Source organism: Callorhinus ursinus, unplaced genomic scaffold (genome assembly GCF_003265705.2).
Source record: "Callorhinus ursinus isolate GAN/ISIS: 27379988/994484 unplaced genomic scaffold, GSC_fseal_2.0 scaffold7, whole genome shotgun sequence".
Taxonomy (NCBI): Eukaryota; Metazoa; Chordata; class Mammalia; order Carnivora; family Otariidae; genus Callorhinus; species Callorhinus ursinus.
The window spans coordinates 60686980-60709431 of NW_027397069.1; the positions used below are offsets into that span (position 1 = coordinate 60686980).

Genomic DNA, 22452 nt, shown 5'->3' on the forward strand with positions numbered 1-22452 from the left:
ATGGATATCATCTGATATTTAGAATATCAGAATAGTACAGCTTATCTGTTTCCTGAAGGACGTGCTGGGAACATTTAAAAAAAAAGTGGCTTATTGACTACATCAGTAAAATAATACTATATTGCTTACAAAAAAGCTGGAACAGTTATAAAATTCTTAAAGTTTAAAGTTTGATGTTTTGATGAGCAAAGAGTTTTACTGATTTGTTCCACAGTTTGCTAACAAAGGTATTCTTCAGTGCCGAACAAAAACACTTAGATAAGGTGGGCAGAATATGTTTTTGTTTTTGTTTTTTTTTAAAGATTTTATTTGTTTGACAGAGAGAGACACAGCGAGAGGGAACAGAAGCAGGGGGAGTGGGAGAGGGAGAAGCAGGCTTCCTGCTGAGCAGGGAGCCCAGTGCGGGGCTCGATCCCAGGACCCTGGGATCATGACCTGAGCCGAAGGCAGACGCTTAACAACTGAGCCACCCAGGTGCCCGGCAGAATATGTTTTTAAAAATTAGACTTATATTTTAGATGTAGGAAGGTAAAATGAGTTCTCTTAATTCTACTAAAGAGTCTAGATTATTTGACTAAAAAATTAGGTATGTTTGGAAGTAAACTTTGTGAGGTTTAGTATTTAGGAACCGCAACATAAAGAACTTGGTAAATATGTGTGAAATGGAAAGATATTTATTCCTGAAAAAGCTATTATAGGAATCAGATTTTTCTAAATTGACTAATACTTTTATATTTCTTATGATTCATTTTGTCAGACCAATAGTCTTTCTCAAATTTATAATTGTGGTAAACCCAGATTTTCATGGGTCAGGATTACTTGGAGTAAGGACACCTTTAAGATGCCTTGTATTGCTTAAGACCTGGTTTATTCTTTCTGAGGTTGCTAAGGGACAGAAAGTTTGATTTTTTTTTTTTAAAGCAGCAGTTATTCGCCAGTATATAAACAATTCAGTAAAAATAGATTTCTAAGGATCTTCAATTTGTAATTGATAAATCATTCATGATGAAGTAGTTGGCCTTGATTCTTACTCTCCTTGAGAATGTGGAATGTTTTATAAACACATTAAGAGTTACAAATATAGAGAGAAGAAAGAATTGCGCTATCAGTAATGCGATGATACACATTTGTGCCTAGTGAATTTTTAATCAAAGTACTCTAATGCAAATAATAAAGCACATTAGAATTGGGTATAAATTAAGAATAGGCTCTACCAATCTGTTTGGGTCCTACTCTGAGTTAAAAGCTTACTTTGTTTTTATAATCTTGGCTCTCTGCTGAGTTCTGGCTCTGTAGTTCAAGTTTTAGGACAAGTGTGAGTGTTCCTGATGATTGGGTCGTCCCTGTTTGGAAGATAGTTGCCATCTACTGCCTCACTGGGAATGCAAGACTGATTTAGGGAGTGAGGGAAACATGGAACCACATTTTAGAGTGATAGTACACCACTTTCTGAATAGATACGGGAAATCCAGTCTTGCTAAAATTTTAACAGGAGCTGAACCAAAATATGGGAGTCCCTCAGAGAGACTCATTATATGGTACTGCTTACCACATAATACTTCTTTATGAATAAAGAATAAAAAGTTTATACAGAAAGAAATTCAAGTATGAAAAATCAGTGCTCAGAATAACAATGGGCAGAATACTTTCTGCTTTTCTGTAGTTCACTTCTGTTTTCTGTTGGGATCTTTCTGACTCTGGAGGTATTTTGCAGTTGACACAAAATGCAAAAAAGTACAAAAGTAACATGTCTTTCACTCTTCTTCCAGCCACCAGTAGTTCTTTCCCCAAAGCAAATGATGTCAGTTTCACGAGTAAGAAAAGTATTTATCTCCAGCCCCTTCCTCTAAGCTATTATATTAAAGTGTTCAAAAGACAACCAAGTTAATCACATCTTTCTGTAAGGAACACAAATACTGTGTATCATTATCTCAGAATTTCTTCTGTCTTCCTGACTGCCAAGGGCTGATGAGTAGCATGCGCACCACACACAAAAAAACATTTGTAGGTGTTATTTTTTTTCCCACCTGAGGGTACTGCCTACTTCAGAAGCAATGTGACCAGCTTATATTTTGAGAGTTTATTGTAGTGATAATTTTGCGACCCTTATATAGATACAATGTCCAAGCGCACGCTTGGCTGTCCTGCCTCTTTACCCGGCTCTCGTCACCTCTTGTATCATAAAGGGGAAAGAGCCCCATGCTTAGAGGAGCCAGGTTTCAGACTGGGCAATGAGCAGTGTTCATTTTCCAAGAGAAGGTCTGTTTTTTTTCCTGAGGTGCTTTGGAGTAGGACCCTAGAAAGTCTTTGTTGTCAGTCATGCTGGCTGACTGGCCTCTATAGGAGCATGCCTTTTGTTTTCTTTTTCTTTTTTTTTTAAGATTTTATTTATTTATTTGACAGAGAGAGAGAGACAGTGAGAGAGGGAACACAAGCAGGGGGAGTGGGAGAGGGAGAAGCAGGCTTCCCGCCGAGCAGGGAGCCCGATGCGGGGCTTGATCCCAGGACCCTGGGATCATGACCTGAGGTGAAGGCGGACGCTTAACGACTGAGCCACCCAGGCGCCCCGCCTTTTGTTTTCTATCCCATAATTCAGAACACACTCCTGCCTTCCCACTCTCTCCCTACTTCCCACCTTTTCCTTGCTCCTCAAATCTCTCACCCCTGCTCCTCCCAGTCTTACTCAGACCTCATCAGGGCATTAGAATCTTTCAGAGGGAATACCCCCGTTCTTCCCATGACCAGATGGACAGACCTGCACTGTCTTCTTACTCTTCTCTTCCATCCGTGGTCCCACTTCCTCTCTATCTTTTGCAACATGAGTATCTCCTTTTTTGTGATTAATTCTTCATCTGTAAGATACTCTTTAGAAGCCCCGTTTTTAAAACCAAACAAAGCACCACAGTGGTGATTCTGTCTTCCTCCACAGCTACGGCCCCTTTAGAGCTCCCACAGTCTCTCACCGGAACTTTACGACGTCTTCTATTTGGTTTCCCTGTCTTCCCTCCCATCCCATTTGTTCTCCACAGGAGCTGCCATTGTGATCATTTAAGAATATGTTAGATAGGGGCGCCTGGGTGGCTCGGTCATTAAGAGTCTGCCTTCAGCTCAGATCATGGTCCCAGGGTCCTGGGATCGAGCCCCACATCAGACTCCCTGCTCAGCAGGAAGCCTGCTTCTCCCTCTCCCACTCCCCCTGCTTGTGTTCCCTCTCTTGCTGTCTCTCTTCCTGTCAATAAATAAATAAAATCTTAAAAAAAAAAAAAAAAGAGGACATTAGATCACTAAACTTACTTGTTTTTTAAATCCATTCAAGGCTCCCCTTTGTACTTAAAATAAAACCCATTTTCCATACATTGTCTTCCAGGTCCAGCACAGCTGCCTCGAGCCCTCGGGTCCTGCCTCACCTCTGGCTGTGCACCTCCTTGCCCATTCCTCCCTGGCTACACGGGCGTCCCTTCAGTTTCCCAAGGGCACCAAGTTCTGCCCACGCCTGTGCCATCCTTTTAGATCTTTTGCCTGGAATTCTCGCTCCACAGCTTCTAGGAAGGCTGACACTTCCTCTTCCTCTCGGTTTAATTATTGTTTCCTCAGTGAAATCTTCCCCAGTGGGTCCAAAAAGGGCTCTCTCCCCTGCTTTGCTCTCTCCCCTGCTTTGCTGTATCCCAACACTATGTGTGTTTCCTGCATTGTACTTTATGGCTTGTTAATATTTGCTTGTTTAATATTCAGACAAGACTCTAAGCTCTGTGAGGACAAGGACCATGTCTTTCTTTTATCATTAGGCAGTGCCTGGCACAAAGTAATTGATGGTAGGTATTTTTCTTGAAATACACAAATGAGTGAATGCTGGCTAACAAATGAAGTTTGGCTTTGGTTTATGGTTTAGATACAGAGCTTGTTCTTTTATAACAGAAAGCCAATCCTTCACTGGAACTGCATTTCCCTTTGGAGTCACATTATTCTGGAGACTGAAGAGTCCTTGGAGGGCTTTTATCCTGCTTTCCTATCATGCATGCCTCTTCTGTCATCATCCTCCATTTCAGTAGAGTTCAGACTCAACTCTGGGTTCGTGTGCTCTCTTGATCCCAGTCGAAGCATTTGGCAGGGGAGACACCCATTGTTGCTTTCCTCCCATCTCCTTTGGGCACCACTACTTACTCGTTGTGTGATCTTGGAGAATTTACTTAATTTCAATGTGCCTCACTCAGTTTTCTGAAATATAAAGTGGGCTTATAATAACCACACACAGCTGCTGCAGTGATTCAGTGAGGAAATGCAGGTGAAAACTTACCATGGTAATAATACTCAGTGCATGAGCCCATCATAGCCCACCATAAGCCCACCATAGCCTCTGCTTTGTTTTCATCATTTCCATTAACTCTCGTCTTTAAAAAAATATTTATATTGTAGTAAAGTACACGTATCATGAAATTTACCATCTTAGCCATTTTTAAGTGAACAGTTTGGTGGTGTTAAATACATTCATAACATTATACACCATCATAATGTTCATATTACCGTGCAACCATCACCATTATTCACCTATATAACTTTTTATTTTGTAAAACTAAAAATCTATACCCATTAAAATAACTTGCCATCCCTCCCCACCATCTCCCCCGCCAGCCTCTGGCAACTATTACTCCACTTTCTCTATGAATTTGACTACTCTAGATGCCTCAAATAAATGGAATCATATAATATTTGTCCTTTTGTGTCTAGCTTACTTCACTTTGCATGATGTCTTCAAGGTTCATTCATATTGCAACATGTCTTAGAATTTCTTTCCTTTTAAAGGCTGAATAATATTTCATTGTATGTAATATCACATTTGTGTATCCATTCATCCATTGGTGGGCATTCGGGTTATTTCTATCTTTTGGGTATTGTTGAAAATGCTGTTGTGAATATTGGTTTACAAGTATCTCTTCAAATCTCTGCTTTCCATTTTTTGGGGGTATATACCCAGAAGTGGAATTGTTGGATCATATGGTAATTCTATTTAAAAATTTTTGAGACATTGCTATACTGTTTTCCACAGTGTCTATACCATTTTACATTCCCACCAGCAGGTGCACAAGGGGTCTGAATTCTCTTCATTCTTGACAACATTTTATCTTTTCCTATTTTTTTTTTAAGAGTAGCCATCCTAATGGGTGTGAGGTGGTATCTCATTGTAGTTATGGTTTCCATTTCCCCAATGATTAATGATGTTGAGCATCTTTTTTTTTTGTTAAGATTTTATTTACTTGAAAGAAAGAGTGCATGAGAGGGGGGCTAGGGAGAAAGAGAGGGAGAAGCAGGGAGCCTGACTCGGGGCTCGATCCCAGGATCCCAGGATCATGACCTGAGCCAAGGACAGACGCTTAACCGACTGAGCCACCCATGTGCCCCGAGCATCTTTTTATGTGTTTATTGGGCATATCTTTTTTGGAGAAATGTCTGTTCAAGTCCTTTGTCCGTTTTTTTAATCAGGTTGTTTGGATTTTTGTTGTTGAGCTTTAAAAACTCTTTATTCTGGATATTGATCCCTTATCAGACATGATTTCCAAATATTTTCTCCCATTTTGTGGGTTGCCTTTTTATTTTGATGCACACATTTTTAAAATTTTCATGAAGAGCAGTCTATTTTTTTCTTTTGTTGCCTGTGCCTTTGGTGTCATGTTCAAGAAATTGTGGCTAAATCCAGTGTCATGAAGGTTTTGACCTATGTTTTCTTCTAAAAGTTGTTTATAGTTTTAAGTCTTATATTTAAGTCATTGATCCATTTCGTGTTGATTTTTGGATATGGTCTGCGATAAAGGTTCAACTTCATTCTTTTGCATGTGGATATTCAGTTTTCCCAGCACTGTTTGTTTGCTAGATTGTGCTTTCCCATTGACTGGTCTTGGCACCCTTGTCAAAAATTATTTGACCATATATGCAGTGATTTATTCCTGGACTCTCTATTCCATTCCATTGGTCAGTATGTCTGTCTTTATGCCAGTACCACACGTTTTGACTTCTGTAATTCTGTAGTAAGTTCTGAAATCAGGAAGTGTGAGGCCTCCAGTTTTGTTCTTCTTTTTCAAGATTATTCTGACTATTCAGGGTCCCTTGAGAGTCCATATGAATTCGAGGATGAGTTTTTCTGTTTCTACAAAAAACTTCTTTGGGATTTTGGTCAGGATTGCAATGAATCAGTAGATCACTTTACAAAGTATTGACATCTTGACAATATTAAGCCTTCTAATCGATGAACATGGAATGTGTTTCCATTTATTTATGTATTCTTTCATTTCTCTCAACAATGTTTTGTAGTTTTCATTTGTATAAGTTTTCTACCTCCTTGGTTATTCCTAAGTATTTTATTCTTTTTTTTCTTGAATTTCAAAACTGATCATGTTTTATTAAAAAACAAAACAAAACATTGAATGTGATGTGATATACATTGAATGTGTGTGTATTTTACAAATACAAGATCTTCCCTACATGTTCAAAAGTAACATACTCTGTTTAGCCTGTACTAATAGACAGACTTCAAATTCTTCTAAATCCCACTGCATGAATATCTCTCCCCAGTCAGGCTTTGTGTGAAATCAAAAGATTCCTTGGGGTCTATACAATAATGATATTTAGATCGGGGTGAAGAACACAATACATTCCTAGGAATACACATTCTCTTGTGAGGAATCCATATCTTCATCTGTGACAATGTTGTTGGAGATCCTTAGATGCTTACATCTCTGCATTCTGCAGTGGTTATTGATGTACTCACTGAGCCAGGTCCTAGAGGGCCTGTTGGAGGGTGTTATTACTCAGCCATGATCCCCTCATGCCCGTCACCACAGGAGGGACCAGAGGACCGTGAGCACCAGGGGGCTGATGATGCTCTCCAGCCTCTACTCAAGAAAGGGCTGGAACCCGGCCTCACTGAATGTCATAGGGTCCAGGATTATCTTACTACCAAACTCATTCATAGCCTCATTCAGCTCACTGAGACCCCTATGGCCTTTGGCTTCATCAGTGGGCAAGGTGGCTTGAGCAGCATTGGAGATGCCAGTAGTGGCCTCCTGGACCTTTATAAACACATAATCTCAGTTGGCTCTTTTGGCAGCAACATTTGGGTGGTGGAGAAACTCTTGGGAGGCCCTGTGCCGCCTTGTGGTGTTCTTCCACCACAGCTACCATCTCCTCCCAGCAGTGAGGGTCCTTTCCTTTCTCTCGTCTGCTTGCTGCTACTTTAAGTTTCACCTTCTTTTTCCTCAACTCTTTAAGGGGGTTGGCAAGGTCTTGCTCATTTGTAGCATTTTTGACAGCTTTCAGGGCCTCCTCCACCTGCTGCACAGCATCTAGCTAAGGGAAGAATATTTTCCTAATGATTTTGAAGAGGAAAGGCTTCATCTACTCTTGGAAATGCTGCAGACAACCAGGCACTTGGGAAGAATGGAAGCAACACAACAGACCAGATAAGAGCAGCAGGTTTCTGGTGAGGGCTGAGGCCTCTCAGTATTTTATTCTGTTTGGTACTATTGTAAATGGGGTTGTTTTGTAATTTCCTTTTCAGATTGTTCATTGTGAGTGTTTGGAAATTCTGTGTGTTGATTTTGTAGCCTTCTACTTTGCTGAATTTAGTTATTGTAACAGGTTCATTTCTTTGTTGATATGTATATGTGAAATCATTAGAGTTTTCCATATAGAAATCAAATCACCTGTGAGCACAGATAATTTTACTTCTTCCTCTCCAATTTGGATGCCTTTTATTTCTCTTTCTTGCCTGGTTGTTCTGGCTAGAACTTTCAGTATTATGTTGAATAGAAGCGACAAAAGTGGACATCCTCGCCTTGTTCCTAATCTCAGAGGAAGGCTTTCAGTCTTTCACTGTTGAGTAAATGTTTGCTGTGGGTTTTTCATATATAGTTTTTATTCTCTTTGAAGTAGTTTTTTCTATTCCTAGTTTTTTCAGTGTTTTTTTATCATGAAAATGTGTTGAATGCTTTCGTTGTCAATTGTCGTTAAATGCTTTTTCTGCATCAGTTAAGATGATCATGTTTTTTTTCCCCCTTCATTCTGTTAATGTGGTATATTACAGTGCTTGTGTTTTGTATGTTGAATCATCTTTATATTGCAGGAATAAATCCGACTTGGTCATGGTGTATAATCCTTTTAATATGCTGAATTTAGTTTGTTAGTATTTTGTTGAGGATTTCTACATCAACACTCATAAAGGATATAGTTTTCTTTTCTTGTAGTGCCTTTGTTTGTCTTTGGTGTCAGGATAATGCTGGCCTTATAGAATCAGTTAGGAAATGTTCCCTTTTCTTCAATTTTTTGGAAAAGTTTGAGAAGGATTGGTATTAGTTTTTCTTTAATGTTTGATAGAATTCCCCAGTGAAGCCAACAGGTTCTGGGCTCTTCTTTGTTGGGAGATTTCTGAGTATTAATTCAGTCTCTTTACTAGTTATGGATCTGTTCATATTTTTTAATTTCTTTGTTATTTAATCAGTAGCTTTTTTGTTCCTAGGAATTTGTCCATTTCATCCAGATTATCCAATTTATTGGCATACAGTTGTTCATAGTATTTTCTTATACTCTTTAATTTTTGTAGAGTCAATAGTATGTCTGCACCTTCATTTCTTTTTTTACTATTATTATGTTATGTTAATCACCATACATTACATCATTAGTTTTTGATGTACTGTTCCATGATTCATTGTTTGCGTATAACACCCAGTGCTCCATGCAGATCGTGCCCTCTTTAATACCCATCACCAGGCTAACCCATCCCCCCACCCCTCTCCCCTCCAGAATCCCCAATTTGTTTCTCAGAGTCCATAGTCTCATGGTTCGTCTTCCCCTCTGATTCCCTCCCCCTTCCTTCTTCCCCTCCTGCTATCTTCTTCTTCTTTTTCTTCTTTTTAACATATACTGTATTATTTGTTTCAGAGGTACAGGTCTGTGATTCAACAGTCTTACACAATTCACGGTGCTCACCATAGCACATACCCTCCCCAATGTCTATCACCCAGCCACCCCATCCCTCCCACCCCCCACCACCTGATTTTAGTAGTTTGAGTCTTCTCTTTTTTCTTAGTCCATCTAGCTAAGAGTTTGTCAATTTTGTTGATCTTTTCCGAGAACCAACTCTTGGTTTTGTTGATTTTTTTTTTCCTATTGGTTTGCGTCTCTGTTTTATTCATTTCTACTCTAATCTTTATTATTTTCTTCCTTCTGCTAGCTTTGGGTTTAGTTCATTTTTCATTTTCTAGTTCTTTAAATTGTAAAGTTAGATTGTTGATTTTAGATCTTAATTTTTAATGTGTTTTTAGCTATAAATTTCCCTCTTAACACTGCTTTTGTTGCATCTTGTAAGTTTTGGTGTTTTGCATTTTCTTTTTCATTTATTTATAAATATTTTCTAATTTACCTTGTGATTTTTTCTCTGATCCATTGCTTGTTTAAGAGTGTATTGTTTAATTTCCACAAATCTGTGAATTTTCCAGTTTTATTTCTGTTGTTAATTTCTAACTTCATCCTGTTGGGGTCGGAGAAGATACTTTGTATGAAATGTCTTTTTATATATATTAAGACTTAATCTGTGGCCTAACATATGGTCTACCATGGAAGACGTCCCAAATGCACTTGAGAAGAGTGGGTGTGCCGTTGATGTTGGGTGGACTGTTCTGTAAATGTCTGTTACATCCAGTTGGTTTATTGTGTTAAGTTCTCTGTTTCCAGTTGTTCTATCCATTATTGAGAGTGGGGTATTGATGTCTCCAACTCTTATCCTAGCACTGTCTTGTTCTCCCTTCAATTCTGTCAGTTTTTACTTTATGAATTTTGCTGGTCTGCCATTATTTGCATAAGTGTTTATAGTTGTTATATCTTCTTGCCATAGATAGTCTTTTATTAATTATATAAAGTTCTTGTTTATCTCTGGTAAGCTTTTTTGATTAAAGTCTACTTAGTCTGGTATTCGTACAATTAACCCTGCTCTCTTTTGGTTGATCTTTGCATGAAATATCTTTTCTCAGCCTTTCATTTTCAATCTGTTTGTGTCTTCGGATCCAAAGTGGGTCTCGTTGGATCATGTGTCTTTATTCTCTACTCTTGTACCAATCTCTGTCTTTTGGTTGGCAAGTTTAACCCATTTATAGTTAAAGTAATTAATGATAATGAGAGACTTCCTTCTGCCATTTTGCTATTTGTTTTATATATGCCTGATAGCTTTTTTTGGTTCCTCATTTCCTGCATTACTGTCTTCTTTTGTGTTATGTTGATCTTTTTTGTTAAGTGAAATATTTAAATTCCTCTCTCATTTCATTTTGTATATATTCTTTAGCTGTTTTCTTTTTGGTTACCATTGGAATTGCCTTAAACATCTCGAAGTTATGACACTCTAATTTGAATTCATGCCAGGTTAACTTTAATAACATACAAAATTCTGCTTTTTATTGTTCCAGGCCCATCCTTTTCAGTTGTTCACAAAATTATATCTTTATACATTGTATGCCTCAAAACATAAACTAATATTTAAGTGGATCAGTCTCTTAAATGATACAGAAAGCTACATGTGGAGTTGCAAAACAAAGTTACAATAGTGCTAGCTTTTAGACTAATATTTTTTAAAAAATATATATTAGTCTCTTAAATCATGTAGAAAACAAAAAGTCAAGTTATAAACCTTTGTTACAGCAATGCTAGCTTTTACAATTGCCCATATGTTCACCTTTATTTAGATCTTTATTTCTTCATATGACTTCAAGTTAGTGTCTCATGTCCTTCATTTCACCTTGCAGGACTCCCTTGATCATTTCTTTTTCTTCCAGGACAGGTCTAGTGGTAATGAACTCCCTTAGCTTTTCTTTATTGGGACTGTCTTAATTTCTCCTTCACCCTTGAAGGACAGTTTTGCCTGATATAAGATTCTTGGTTAATAGTTTTTCCCTTTGAGCACTTTGAATATTACTGGCCCATTTTGCATCCCTTTAGTGAATTTTTCATTTCTGTTATTGTACTTTTCAGCTCCAGTATTTCTTACTGGTTTCTTTTTAGGTTTTCTATCTCCACTGATATTTCCATTTGTTCATACATCATTTTGTTAAATTTCTCTAAATATCCCTTTAGGTTTTTTTTTTTGAGCATCTTTAATATGGTTGGGTCAACATCTTTGTCTAGTAGATCTGCCATTGGGTCTTTCTCCAGAACAGTTTAATTTGAATGGGCCATACTTTCCTATTTCTCTGTATGCCTGTGATTTGTTGTTGTCAAAGCCTGAACATCTGAATCTGATGATGTGGTAAATCTGGAAATCAGATTCTCTTCCTTTGCCAGGGCTTGTGGGTTTTTGTTATTGCTTTTAGTTTTGTTTTGTTTTTTTAATATTGTAAGCTGTTTCTGTGCCAAGGATCAGCCTGAGGTATAAATTCAAGGTCTTCTCAAGTATTCTCTGAGCCTGCTCCTTTCCCTAGATATACATAGTCACTTTCTAATTTTCCCCAAACATGCAATTGCTTTTCAATATCCTAGCCTTTAATGTCTGGCTCCTGAAAGAAGAAAAAGAAAAAAGAAGGGGTGGGGGAAGTGTGCTGGCCCTATTTAAATGCCCTGGAAGTCACTTTAGCCAGAGGAGGAGAGACTTGCAAGAGTGTGGGGTAAGTACAACTGCAGTGGCTACCCTCCCAAAAAATAGCAGTCAGTGGTCAGAGCACAGATCCCTGATGTTTGAAGGACAGGGTCCATTTTGCCTCCCCTGGCTCCTACAAAGTGAGTGCAGGGTGCTGCAGGAACACATGCACAGTTGCCTGCCAAGGGGTAGGGTATTGGTCACTGCTACTGGGCTAAGAACTGAAATTAACCCAAATTAGCCACATTTACCATCCAGCCCTTCCTGTGGAAGCTGTAATCCTTCAACTGGTTCTAGAGTTCCAGAATAGTTACGTTATACAGATCTTGCTAGTGTAACAATCATCATCTAGATGGGGAGACAGATTTCTGATGCTTCATACTCCAGCATCTTTCCAAAATCCTCCGACTCTAGTCTCTTTAAGGCTCCTCCTCCATCTTAGTTAGAATAGTCAACAACTCTCTTTAGTCCCTTCAGCTTGTTCCCCTTATCTCTCTTACCTTCTTTTCTTCTTTCTTCTAACTCAGTGCTTTTTTTTTTTTAACCTTTCAGAGGTCCCAGGTTCTGTTAAGAATTTGCAGAAATATACCTATGGACTGTCTCTCTAGAAAAATCCATATATGCACAATCACTCAAAATGAGCAGACAATTCAGATGTCCAAATCTCACCATGGCCCTCTTGAATAAAGCTTCTTTTATAAAGATGCATCTCTGTCGCTTCCTTTGGTACTACAGTCAGAGGATATTCTCTCCTGCAACAAGATGCTAACTAGATTATGAACAGGAATTGCCCTCTCACGGATTTGTAGGAAAGCTCTGAATACAGCTAGAAAAGCCTCTTTCCCAGAATATGAAATCATGATACCATTTCCATGTTTACACAACTGATATGTTTATCTGGTGACACTAAACTGGTGTGTGTATGGGGTAGTTATTTATACTTTACAAAGCAAACTTGTAATTGCCACTCATTTAAAACACATAGGGATGACAGACTAATTTAAGTGAGGACAAGGTCAAATTAATGAAATATATATCCAGTGTATTTGAGAGTGTGTGTGTGTGTGTGTGTGTGTGTGTGTTTGAAGCCTGGCTTCAGGTGTACAGAGTAATAACACATTATATACATATATATATATCCATATATATATATATGGATAATAACAGCCAGCTATTTTCTAGGTAGACATCTTTTGGATCTGTTTTTATACTTTTAAAGCACTTGTTATCACTGTATTAATTATTAGTATACAAACAGTGCTTATAAAATAGTCAAGGAAACAGTGTTTTCCTGTAAGGAGATTAAATGTTCTTTTGGCATGTGTGTTCTAGTTCTGAATTTGGTTAATACACTGTTTTATAGAAGGGATACCATGGATGAGAAGGTCAAAACTGGTAAGATTAAAAAATTAAAAAACAAAGCAAATAAAGAAAGAATAACATTTTGTCATGGTGAGTGTTTCTGGAGTGGGCCCTTGCAGAATGGAAAAATGCCTCCTGATCCCCTGAGCTGACTATAGTGTACAGCCTTGGTAGATGAAGTACACTTTTCTTGGCCACACTGACCAAGGAGCAGTGCCCATGAAAGATTGTTCAGAGGTTCTTTGTGTGCAGTGCATAGGCATGCTCCAGGGCAGATAGCCAACATATTCATCTTAAATGGTAATTGTTTGAATTTTGTTTTCTTCAGAATTAAAATCACCCATTGACTCTTCTAAGGAGGCCAGTAAGTAAAAATAATCTTGAGTAACTGCTAACAAGAGTTTGATTTAAACTGACAGCTTAAAAATGAAAGGTTCGTGTCTCTCAAACTTTTATCCAGCCTGGCAAATTGGATTTTAAGGTAGAATTATGTACGGTTAAATCATGGTGTATGCATGTGGTCAAGTGCTGCTCTTCTTTTAAGTGGTCCTGTTTATTTTAAAAACTTGAAAATGAGAAGTATTTTTGTTCCCTCAGTTGGGGTTTATTGTAAAACTCATATGCCCGAAAAAGAAAGTCCTGTTTCGTGCTGTGCATGAAGTGGACCACAAGTGAAACAAAAGAGGGATAGGCATGGTTCTTTTGTCCTTCCGTCCACAGAAGGCAAGCTCTAGTGGGCCAACAGATGGCATTTGTGGAGATCTGGGGTGAGGAAGTCCTTGATGAAGGTGCTGCAAGTGATGTCAAACACAGTAATGCCAAGCATACGTTTTCACTCTTATTCCTTTGTGGTAATAAAAACAATGCTAGAAAGAAACAAAAATATGGAAAGAAAAGTGAAATTCATGTGGTGTTGGTAGGTGACATTTGCTATAAAAAGGGTCAATTTGACAACTGTTGGGGGCAAAAATTGTTGTTTTGTCCTGCTCTATAGAATATAGCTTCATGAGTGAAGGTTTCAGTCTCAAACTGGACTATTCTGGGGGTGGGTGGGGGAGGGGAGTATCAATGTAGCATCAATGGCAGCTAAATGAGTCACACTGTCCCACGTGTCAGGTACAGCCAAAAACCATAGAGTCAGCAATTGCACTCCTGGGTATTTACCCCAAAGACACAGATGTAGTGAAGAGAAGGGCCATATGCACCCCAGTGTTCATAGCAGCAATGTCCGCAATAGCCACACTGTGGAAAGAGCCGAGATGCCCTTCAACAGACGAATGGATAAAGAAGATGTGGCCCATATATACAATGGACTATTACTCAGCCATCAGAAAGGTTGAATACCCAACTTTTGCATCAACATGGATGGGACTGGAGGAGATTATGCTAAGTGAAATAAATCAAGCAGAGAAAGTCAATTATCATATGGTTTCACTTATTGGTGGAACATAAGGAATAGAATGGAGGACATTAGGAGAAGGAAGGGAAAAATGAAGGGGGGAAATCAGAGGGGGAGATGAACCATGAGAGACTATGGACTCTGGGAAACAAACTAAGGGTTTTAGAGGGGAGGGGGGGGGGGGAATGGGTTAGCCTGGTGATGGGTATTAAGGAGGGCACATATTGCATGGAGCCCTGGGTATTATACGCAAACAATGAATCATGGACCACTACATCAAAAACTAATGAAGTACTGTATGGTGACTAACATAACATAACATAATATAACATAACAAAACAAAACAAAACAAAATAAAAAAATTAAAAAAAAAAAACAACCTTGGAGCCATGGAACTCTTGCCCAGACAGACCCTTACAGTGAGAGTGAGCACCCCTTGATCTGCAGATGAGGAAATGAGGGCCCCAGAGAGACCACAGAGTTGGTTTATGGCAAGGGATAGACAGTTTTCTTAGGAAAGTGAGAATTTAATCACAAAAAGAATTAGTAGAAAATTATCCTAATCTGCCGAGTTAGTTTATTTTTTAACTGTGACCTAAATCCTTCTAAGTGCAACTCAGTTATCATCTCCAAAATCCTTCTAGAACCCCCAGGCTTGGGCCAAGGACTCTTCCTCGTGTAACCACCTTTAGCATCTCTCTTCCATAGCTCTTGTTAGATTTTGCAGAAATTATCTGGTCAGGTTCTTCTTTATAAATCCTTCACATACATTCATCTTTATAGTCTGTTTTGCTTCATTCTTCTTTGTACATTATAGAAATAGAATAATTACCAGCAACATTAATGAACCCCCTCCTATTTGTGGAACTGTTTTTTAATAACCTCCCTGGGAGCGCTCTATTTTACTTATTAGGGTGAGCCTGGGCAGTGGTGTTTTCGGGAAGTCATGGTAAGTTTGAGCAGATAGTCTATGGGCATTGAAATTATCTGACAGTGGAAAGCTGTTCTGAGCCAGGTTGACACTAATAAACAAGCTTGCATGGGGCACGGGGTGGGGGGAGTTTGGCTACACTGTTGATGTCAGTGTGGTGGCCAGCTAGAAATAAACAAGGGGCCCTTTGTTCTACTAGTGGCAAAAACTTTATATGAGTGAGAATGGAGTAGCTTAATGAGCCTTAAGTGGCAGCCTGGACAAATAGGAACTGAAACCTTAGTGTTAGTGAGAGTCCGGATCTGATTCACTCTTTGAATTTACTTTTTCTATTAAAAAAATATATCAAACATAGGAGCAAGTGTAGAGAATATTATTTGAACATCTGCATAGCCAGCCATCAGCTTTACTAAACCTTAACTTTTTGATATTTTCTATCCTCTTTCTTCCCTACCCAGAGGCTTTTATTGCACATTTGGTGTTAAATACTCTGAGATTCTGAATTTGACTCATTGGGGTCTCCCTCCATGCCAGGGCCTCTGTGTAATGCAACAGGCACTGGGTCTTGTAGCAATAAAAGCATAGTTTTGGAGCCGCTTGAGACTATTATAAAGATTCCAAATGTGGCAGTGAGATCAGACTGCAGAGCCAGGGTTTCACAGACCTTACATTCTTGACCAGTCTTGTGTGTTTCCCCAAGGGATGAGGCAAGATGGTGGCCCAGAAAGTCACTCATCAAGGTGAACCTCAAACAGACATGGTTTGAGGATCTCTGGTTTAAGGGTAGTGTTTTTCAGTCTTTCTTGACTGTAACCCACAGTAGCAAATTGCATTGCATTGTGCATTGCAAATTGCACAGTAGCCCTCAGCATAGGCGTGTGTACGTCCATGCACACTCACAGAGCACATACCTGTGAATGAAGGTGTTAAAGAAGTAATACCCTTTCTTTGTAAGCCGCACTGTAATATAGTCTGTTTTGTTGTACAAAAGCTATTTTGTTTGATCAAACTGATTTCACGTGTCATTAATAGATAGGAACCCATGGTTTAAAACAACAGTGAACCCTGGTTTAGAGAACCGTTATTTGTCTCATGGAGCAAACATTTTTTAAAGGGTGTATTTGGTTTAATGTTGCTGAACATTTTATAAAAAGCTTTTATCTATCCCTGACCTAAACTTAAAGCTTTATTTCACAATTTATACATAGAAGTCCCATGTAAAACTAAGCAGAATTCGAAGCTCTTTGGGGGTTCAGGTTATTCTTCATCGTGTTACTTCTCTTTCAAGCTCCTAATCCTCTTCAACCATTGCTTTAAGGCAGCCTGTCTTGATTAAATAAACAGAACTTGAACACAGTGACTTAACTATTTTTTATAAATTCATGATCGTTAAGCCACAAAAATCAACCTTTCCAAATAAAACTGAGTATAAGTCAAACTGCCAAGTGAGAAAACCCAGCTCTCAAGTCTCCTTTGCATCAGAGTTTACCTCTCTGTACAATGCTAAATAAAGTCTATATGAAGAATAAATGCCTCAGGTGTTGCTTTATATTTATTAAACTCATCAATTTGTGTGTAACCTGGCTGACATCCTCCTCCCCTGGGGGTGCCTGGCACCTATCACGACAGCAGAGGTTTATGTAGCACCTTTGTTGGGAGAAGTTTATATAAGATTTTTTATTTATTTATTTGACAACAGAGAGAGAGAGAGAGGGCACAAGCAGGGGGAACAGCAGAGGGAGAGGGAGAAGCAGGCTCTCTGCTGAGGAGGGAGCCTGATGCAGGGCTCCATCCCAAGGACCCTGGGATCATGACCTGAGCCGAAGGCAGATGCTCAACTGACTGAGCCACCCAGGTGCCCCGGGAGAAGTTTATATAATTGTACTCAGGTACAAATTTCTGTCCAGGGAAGCAGAAGAGAAAATGATGCTTACTGCATACTAAACAAGCAGTCGTTAAGAGATTTTGAGCTAGATTGATTCTAAAATACTAAAATGAGTTTGCTTGCTCTAAAATGTTACAAACAGACACTTTAAACGTTAATAAGGTAGCTGGTTTCCAAAATCTGGAAAGAGAGGGTTTTGTTTCAGCCAACTATTTTGCAGAAGAGGAAGTATGGTTCTACCTCAGGAAATTTAAATGGGACTGCTGAATAACTGGGAAAGAATGTCTCCTTTGGATGACAGGGCGAAGAAGCATTCAACTGATTTTCAGGCAGAATAACAAATGTGACAGCAGTACTTTTTTGTGTACACGTTTATGTACCATGACTGTGTGTAACTTCTAAAAAATACAGTTCTCAACTTTTTGGTCTTATGACACCTTTCTACTCTTAAGAATTATTGAGAACTCCAAAAAACCTTTGTTTATGCAGCTTATATCTATCAATCTTTACCATTTTGGGAATTAAGACTGAGAAACTTAAAAATATTTATTGATTCGTTAAAAGAGAATGATAAACCCATTATATATTAACAAAACATTTTTATTTAAACAATATTTAAAAAGAATTATTGAAAAGACTGTTAACAGTTTTATATCTCTGCAAATCTCTTTAATGCCTGGTTAAGAGATGACACTTGGATTCTCATATGTTTTTGCATATCATCTGTTGTGATAAATTTTTTTAAGTTGAAGAAAAGATAGGACCTTAGAGCCCCCGAAGGGAACTCCCTGGTCCTTTGAAAACCACTGTCCTATAAAGTAGTTTGGAAGAATATATATAAGTGGTGAGATTATTAGTGTCCTAATTTTTTTCTATTCCACTTATATATTTTGCCAACAGTAAAGATGGATTACTTGTACAAACTCTAATTGAGAGTGGAAGAAGCCTGAGCATGTTGAGGAAAGATTATAGAAACCCTCAAAATCCAGGCAGAGAGGTTTATACTTGGGAAACTAAGGAGCCACTGTAATTTCTTAAATAGGAAAATGACTTGGTAAAAATTGTATTGGGGAGTAAATGGATTAGAATTGGAAGAGAGGAGCTACTTCAGAGGTTGTTGCAGTAATCCAGGAGCATGGTGAAGTGGGCTAGGCCTCACATATTGGTGGAAATGGAGAGGAAATTTCAAAATCTGAAAGACATTTTGAAAGCAGAATTACCAAGGGGATGTAGAGAGGGAAGAGCCAAAGATGACTAAGAGTTTTTAAGTCTAAAACATTTGAAGAGTATTTTCTCCCTTATATCCAACCTTTAATTTTTTCTGAAAATTATCCCAATAAAGCTAATTAGGGTTTTGTCTTGCTTTTTTTTTTTTTTTTTTTTTTCAGAGTTGGCCAGCCCCTTCTAGAGCTTAAGAGAAAATCAACCCAGTTCCCAACTGTAATTGGTCAGTTACTTCCAGAAGAAAAGAAAGACCTATGACATCCCTGGAGAGTTCTTACCTATGACATCCCTGGAGTGTTACTTGCTGCGATCTTCCCTCAGGCCCTGCAGGCAATAACGGGCTGTCTGTCCAGTTCCTGTTTGCCCTGGACACCTGCAGTTCACCTCTTATGCACTCCAGCACCCCCATCAGCTCCCTCTTCTCCTTCACTAGCCCAGCAGTGAAGAGACTGCTAGGCTGGAAGCAAGGAGATGAAGAGGAAAAGTGGGCAGAGAAGGCAGTAGACTCGTTAGTGAAGAAATTAAAGAAGAAGAAAGGAGCCATGGATGAGCTGGAGAGGGCCCTCAGCTGTCCAGGGCAGCCCAGCAAATGTGTGACAATTCCCCGGTCCCTGGACGGGCGGCTGCAGGTGTCCCACCGCAAGGGTTTGCCCCATGTCATTTATTGCCGAGTGTGGCGCTGGCCTGACCTCCAGTCTCACCACGAGTTGAAGCCGCTGGAGTGCTGTGAGTTCCCATTTGGCTCCAAGCAGAAAGAGGTGTGCATTAACCCCTATCACTACCGCCGAGTGGAGACTCCAGGTGAGTTTTCTTCCTAATATCACGGTTTATTTTAAAAGTTGAGGAAATGTGTCCCAGTTGATGAGGAGTGATGGGGCATCAGCAAGACAAAGACCCCCCCACCACCACCACCAAAAGAAAAGGAAGAGAGGAAGGTTCCTCTCTAATTAGGACGTAATCCAAACTTTTGTAGTCAGAAAAATCTAAAAAGAAGATACTTTCAGTATATATGTAAGTTTTGTGTGATTTTGAAAAATGAAGTTTGGATGTATTTCGGAGTTATCATCATGTTTTTTTCTAGTCCTTGGGGTCTTTGAAGGTCTTAATATGGCCTTGATATGATTAACTGTAAAAAATAAACATCCTCCTTCCCATCCTCTCTCCCTCAATGAAACCGGACTAAGCTAAAGAAGGGTTTTCGCTGCCACTTTCCGCAAGCTCAGGTACGTGGAAGTATTTCTCCCTGGGTCTGCAAACAGCCAGTGCAAGAACTGCTGGAAATCCTCCTAGGAATGGAAGCACCAGGGGCCAGGAGGGATTGGCACTCGTTCTTAAATGTGGCTTTAAAAGTAAGAAGGTATCGTTCTGAAACTCTTCACACACCCATATGTGTGTGCGTGGGCACATATTTCCCCCCCTTTTTGACTTCTGGTGTTTACCTTTGTCCTTCACACTGGCTGTAAGACTTTGACTCCATTTCTCTTTGGATTGAGTGTTTCTGTGCTACAGGGATTCAGTTTTAATAGGAGCTTCCTCTCCCTGATTGGCCATTTGCCTTGTTCCAGGAGACCAGAGGGGTGGCACACGAGCTCTGGGAAATGGCCCATGTCCACTGAAAGATGGTTCTGTCTAGGTAGGCAGGCCATGGTGGGAGTCCAGCCTGCCACCTGGCTCCAAGGTTCAGTTAACCTTACAGCAATAATGGAGAAGTCGTGTCCAGCCGCCAGTGGTCTTAGCGAGGCGACCTTTCAGGCTCCTAGATCTTGCCGTCGTGTTGTAAAACTGCCTGGGTGTGGATGCTTCTCACGGTCACTTCATCCCGGGATCAAGTCCCAGTATGAGACTGTTGAGAAAGTCCTGGTGAATCTGATGAGTTTTCACTAGATCATATGGGTCTTAGCCTTCTTCCTTTCTTGCAGCTTCTCTCTGGGCTCTCGGCATACTAAAAAAAGTCATTCAGGTCCAAGTTTATGACAATGACTTGATACCTTTTTTGTTTCAAAGATTTGAGTTATATTAAGCATTCAGAATATACCCAATGAAAAAAATGTTCATTAAGAAATCATTTCTGGTGCGCCTGGGTGGCTCAGTTGGTTAAGTGTCTGTCTTCGGCTCAGGTCATGATCCCGAGGTCCTGGGATCCAGTCCTACATCAGGCTCCTTGCTCAGAGGGGAGCCTGCTTCTTCCTCTGCCTGCCGTTCCCCCTGCTTGTGCTCTCTCTCTCTCTCTCTCTCTCTCTCTCTCTGACAAATAAATAAATAAAAATCTTTAAAAAAAAATCATTTCTCTTTTCCTGAGGAACGTAGTTGTAAAAGGTACATTGCGAGAAGTATCTTGTTAAAAGTCTGGTTTTCTTTTTGAATACTAGAAAATCTAATTTTATCTTAAAATTTTTTTTAAGATTTATTTATTTGAGAGAGAACATGAGAACGAGCAGGGAGGGGCAGAGGGAGAGAGAATCTCAAGCAGATTCCAAGCTGAGTGCAGAGCCCAACGTGGGGCTTGATCTCATGACCCTGAGATCATGACCTGAGCTGAAAGCAAGAGTCAGACGCTTAACCAACTGTGCCACCCAGGCACCCCTAGAACACCTAATTTTAAAGGCTTATTTGGAATTTTAGTTTATGTAAGGTTCTTTTAGAAATGATAATGTGAATATTTTTACATATGGCAGATAGATTTCATATCATTATATTTTAGGTTTGAGTTTCCAGAATGAAAGATGGGTGGAGATTGTATTAATTTTAAGGTAATATTTAAGCCTTCCAGGATTTTTTTATTCCTAACTTTGATTTTTTTTTTATTAGAAAAAGCAAATTTATATTTAACTTTCTGGGCATGTTTAAATTAAATATTTTGAGAACAGTGAGGATGCTAATATTAAGTGAGTTTACTGGGTTCCTAGTTATCATAAAGCTTAATTAAGTTTTGCATTTGAAATCCAAATATTTTGACACCCCCACCCCCCATTTTAGGAACATTGAAGGCTGCACTCTGATTTTCTTTTTACTTATACAACCATTTATATCATTTATTTAAGTTCTTTTCTAACTATCGGTAGTGAAGGACAAGTTTTAATTTTTAAATTTTCAATCCTTTAAATATCAATACGTTTGTAATACAAATGAATTACTAGGCAAATGAAATTTTAAGAAGACTTACAAATGCAAGTCTAGGTTTGTTTTGTTTTTTTACTATAACAGTATATTTTATATCTGCATTTTAACAGATATAAAATTACTCTGTCAAATTGCTATTAAAGTTTCTAAACGTTCACTCTCAATTTCAATACTGTATCTTCCTTGACTGGTACCTAGCATCTGGTAAAGTGTTACCAGTCCCCAAATCTCCCTTTGCATGGCTTGGGTCTTGTAGCTTCTATGCAAAAAGTGTTTTTGCAGTGTGTGATGATTTTGCTCTGTGTAACTGGAGCTTATTTCACGAGTATAATTTCTTCTTTACATAAAATACCCATATATAAAAACCACATGACTTTTGAAAGAGATAACAAAAGCTTTTTTAGCTCTGCTTTGCACCCCATATGCGGAGTAACTCCTGCCACTGTTCTCCACCATGTAATGCTTAGTTGTTAAGATAGTGTTGTATTTAAAAGGTGGCATAAAATTGAAACCAATGTCTGTAATCTCACTATGTCATATTTGTAAGCAGCAGTTATGATCTAGAAATAGAATTTAGTAATTAAGAATAGCTATTGCTATGGATTGAGCGTTTATGCCCTCCCCCCCAAATTCATATGTTGAAAACCAAAAATGCTTAAGGTGATGGTACTAGGAAGTGGGGGGCTTTAGGAGGGGATTCAGTCATGAGGACAGATGCTTACAAATGGGGTTCGTGCCTTTCTTAAAGAGGCCCTCATCCCTTTCCACCATGTGAGGGCACAAGAGATCACAGTCTGCAGCCTGAAAGAGAGCTTTCCCCAGAACTCCGGCCTCTGGAACTGTGAGAAATACATTTCTATTGTTTATAAGCCACCTACTCTATGGTATTTCTATTATAACAGCCCAGATGGACTAAGACAGCT

At 39.0% G+C, this 22452-nt stretch overlaps 1 protein-coding gene across 9 annotated transcripts in view; it reads left to right on the forward strand.

The window, feature by feature from the left end:
* SMAD9 (SMAD family member 9) overlaps positions 1 to 22452 on the forward strand; it is a 74659-nt gene that overhangs the window by 29414 nt on the left and 22793 nt on the right. For 8 of the 9 annotated variants that reach the window (XM_025875305.2, XM_073894667.1, XM_073894666.1 and 5 more), the window contains one exon: positions 18574 to 19210. In XM_025875305.2, the coding sequence (XP_025731090.1) occupies positions 18799 to 19210 (412 nt within the window). In that variant the 5' untranslated portion in view covers positions 18574 to 18798. Of the gene's footprint in view, positions 1 to 13298; positions 13335 to 18573; positions 19211 to 22452 lie in introns of all 9 variants that reach the window. The other variant, XM_073894669.1, reaches the window with a different exon arrangement.